Genomic DNA, 4,103 nt, shown 5'->3' on the forward strand with positions numbered 1-4,103 from the left:
TTTTATAGGTCTTTCTACTCGGTCAACAAGTCCGTGGCAAATAACATTTCGAAAGGATCTATTATGGATAATTCTTATGCCACAGTTTGTGAATTGTTGGATAAATTGACTGAGACTAATAAGGCATGGCATACTAGGGAGATGGAAGTAGGTGAAGGAAGTTCCTCTAAAAATGTGCTCACTCGTAAGATGATTAAGAAGGAGGAAGAAAGAGATGAGTCCATGGCAAAACTTGTCACCCAAATGGACCTTCTTACAAAACATATCATGGGTGGTGGAAGCAAAGCGGTGAATGCGGTAGGATCTTGTGAAGGGGGTTCTCCAGATGAGCAATGCTTCCAAATGTATGATGAGGAGGCAAGTTATATCAACAATCAAAGAGAGGGTTCCCGACCAAACTACCAAGGTCCTAATCAAGGATCTTGGCGGCAAGGTCAAGGGAATCAAGGTTGGATCAAGGTAACTCGAGTTGGAGAGATAATCGCGACAACAACCATGGGGGTTACAACAACAACTACAACAATCATGGGAGTTTAAATCTGTATGTCCCTCCAAAGGGAAATCAACAAAACTCTAGTCAACCACCTACTAGCGACTTCGCTAATTCAAAAATCAAAGATATGTTGTCAAGAGTGTTGAAGAAAGTGGAATCCACCGATACCTTTTGCAAGGAGATGAGAGATGAAGTGAAATCAATCGGGCAATATTTAAGTTCTCACTCCACCTCCATTAAACAATTGGTGTCTCAACTTGGCCAAATCTCGGCTATCCTCAACCAAAGGCAAAAAGGCACACTCCCTAGTGATACGGTTGCAAATCCAAAGAATGATGGTGATCATAAATGCAATGTAATTACTACTAGGAGTGGCCAAATAATTGGGGAAGAGGCACTGGTGAAAGATGATGACAAAATGGTTGAAGAACCTATTATTGTTGAGAAAGAAGTGACTCCAAAGAAGAAGCGGGCAAGTATTGAAAAGCCCATTGTTGTTGAAGATTGTTCGGAAATTGATGATGCTTCAAAAGGCAAGGAAGCAGTAGAGGAGGTGCCAAGGGCTTCACCGCCCGTTCTAAAGCCTCCTCCTCCATTTCCTCAACGATTGGCAAAGAAAGCGGATGATGGAAAATTTCTCAAATTTATAGAGAGATTGAAAGGGATTTCAATTAACATCCCCTTGGTGGAAGCACTTGAACAAATGCCCGATTATGCCAAATTCATGAAAGATCTTGTGACCAAGAAGAGGCATGCTAGTTTTGAAATAATGGGAGTTACATATCACTGTAGCTCTATTGTGACAAAGGCCTTGGTTCAAAAGAAAGAAGATCTGGGAGCTTTCACTATCCCGTACACAATTGGCATGTATAAATCTTTCAAAGCACTATGTGATCTTGGAGCAAGCATTAACTTGATGTCACTTGCTATTTTCAAAAAATTGGGTTTGGACACTCCCCAACCCACAACAATGAGATTACTAATGGCGGATAGAACTGTGACGAGACCGGTTGGTATCCTCTATGATGTGCTTATGAGGGTTGATCGATTCATTTTTTCGGCCGATTTTGTGATCTTGGATTGTGAAGTTGACTTCGAGGTGCCCATAATCTTAGGGAGACCTTTCTTGGCCACGGGGCGTGCTCTTGTAGATGTGGAGAGCGGTGACCTAAAATTTAGAATGAGTGACGAAGAGGTCACTTTCCACATTTGCAAGTCGATGAAGCAATCGGCGGATATGAGTGTTATGTCGATTATTGATACAATTGATGAAGCCATGGATACAACCGTTGAGCATGAGCATGTGGGTGATATGTTGGCGGAGGTGATAATGAATTATGAGAGGGAAGATGAAGAAGATATTGAGGAGACGGTTAATACATTGATTGGGTTGGGGTCATACTATTACAATCCCAAGAAGCTTGATCTTGATTTAGAAAACCGAGAAACTCCTATCGCAAAGCCCTCTATTATTGAGCCTCCTACTTTGGAACTCAAACCTCTTCCTTCACATTTGGGGCATGAATTCTTTGGTCCCAAAAACACATTGCCCGTGATTATTTCCACCCGGTTGACGGATGAACAACGAGAAAGGTTGTTAGTAATCTTAAGAAGATACAAAAAAAGCTATTGGTTGGTGTATTGCGGATATCCAAGGGATTCTGCCCGGTATTTGTACTCATAAAATTTAACTTGATGATGAATGTGAACCAAGTGTTGAACATCAAGGGAGGTTGAATCCTCCTATGCAAGAGGTTGTGAAGATCGAAATAATCAAGTGGTTAGATGACGGTGTTGTGTATCCTATATCGAATAGCTCTTGGGTTAGTCCGGTTCAATATGTGCCCAAAAAGGGTGGAATCACCGTGGTTGCAAATGCTAAAAATGAATTGACCACTCGCACGGTCACCGGATAGCGGGTTTGCATGGATTATCGGAGGTTGAACAAGTGGATGAAAAAGGACCACTTCCCAATGCCATTCATGGATTAACTGCTTGATAGGCTTGCGAGAAGGGATTATTATTGCTTCCTTGATGGCTATTTCGGGTATAACCAAATCACCATTGCCCCCGAGGATTAAGATAAAATCAATTTCCCTTGCCCTTAAGGGACCTTTGCTTTTAAGAGAATGCCCTTTGGGATATGTAATGCACCCGCAACCTTTCAACGTTGCATGATATCTATTTTCTCAGACATGGTTTAGGAGTCCATTGAAATCTTCATGGATGACTTTTCCGTAGCGGGGGACTCCTTTGATGAATGCTTAGAGAATCTTGCCCAAGTATTGAAAAGATGTGAAGAGACAAACTTGGTCCTAAATTGGGAGAAGTGTCACTTCATGGTGAGAGAAGGGATTTTCTTGGGGCACAAAATTTCGGAGAAGGGGCTTGAGTTTGATCAAGCTAAAATTGAGTTATTGTCAAGCTTCCTCCCCCAATATCCATAAAGGGTGTTCGTAGCTTCCTTGGGCAAGCCAGTTTTTATAGAACATTCATCAAGGACTTTTCAAAAATAGCCAACCCTCTATGCAAGTTGCTGGAGAAGGAGTCAAAGTTTGTATTTGATGATTGCTTGAAGGCATTTGAGGGCTTGAAAGAAAGACTCACATCGGCTCCTATCATCATTGCGCCGGATTGGTCTCAACCCTTTGAGTTAATGTGCGATGCAAGCGGATTTTCCATCGGGGTCGTTCTTGGACAAAAGCGGGATAAGAACTTCCACCCGATTTACTATGCAAGCAAGACTCTAAATGGTGCTAAGATGAACTACACGGTCACCGAGAAAGAGTTGCTTGCTATTGTGTTTGCTTTCGAGAAGTTCCGAGCTTACTTGTTAGGAACCCATGTGATTTTTCACACCGACCAATTATCTCTACGTTACCTCATGACAAAGAAAGATGCTAAACCGAAGTTGATACGTTGGGTCATTCCCTTGCAAGAATTTGGCTTTAAAGTCAAGGATCGAAAAGGTTGTGAAAATTAAGTGGCGGACCATTTGTCTCGTCTTGAAGATGTTGGGAGACCATTGGATGGTCTTGAAATAAATGAATTATTCCCGGATGAGCAAGTGATAGCAGGGTCATAGGATATGATTCCATAGTATGCTGACTTTGCAAACTATCATGCTAGTGACATCAGGCCCGAGGATTTGAACTTTCACTAAAGGAAGGAGTTCTTGAATGATGTCCGTAAGTTCTATTGGGATGAGCCATATCTATTCCGGTTTTACGCCGACAACATTGTAAGGAGGTGCATACCCGAAGTAGAAATGATGCCCATCATTGAAGCATGTCACTCATCTCCGGTTGGTGGACACCATAGTAGTTCAAGAATGGCGGCTAAGGTTCTTCAAATTGGTTTCTATTGGCCTACCATCCACCAAGACGCCCATGATTTTGTGAAAGTATGTGATCAATGTCAACGACAATGGGGTATTTCTAGAAGGCATGAATTGCCTATGACGCCAATTCTTGAGGTGGAGTTGTTTGATGTATGGGGCATTGATTTCATGGGGCCATTTGTGAGTTCCTACGACAAAAAATACATTATTATGGCGGTGCACTATGTGTCCAAATGGGTGGAGGCCGTTGCGCTTCCCAATAATAAAGGC

General features: G+C 42.2%; 1 protein-coding gene across 1 annotated transcript; it reads left to right on the top strand.

Annotated features, from left to right (window-relative positions):
- The first annotated feature begins 267 nt into the window (after positions 1-267).
- LOC132637788 (uncharacterized) lies at positions 268-3,476 on the top strand. The gene is made up of 4 exons (XM_060354825.1): positions 268-459; positions 558-2,086; positions 2,208-2,316; positions 2,919-3,476. Exons 1-4 carry the CDS (start codon positions 268-270, stop codon positions 3,474-3,476), a joined length of 2,388 nt encoding a protein of 795 aa, XP_060210808.1.
- The last annotated feature ends 627 nt before the right edge of the window (positions 3,477-4,103 follow it).

The sequence above is a fragment of the Lycium barbarum genome, chromosome 4 (assembly GCF_019175385.1).
Source record: "Lycium barbarum isolate Lr01 chromosome 4, ASM1917538v2, whole genome shotgun sequence".
NCBI classification, from domain to species: Eukaryota; Viridiplantae; Streptophyta; class Magnoliopsida; order Solanales; family Solanaceae; genus Lycium; species Lycium barbarum.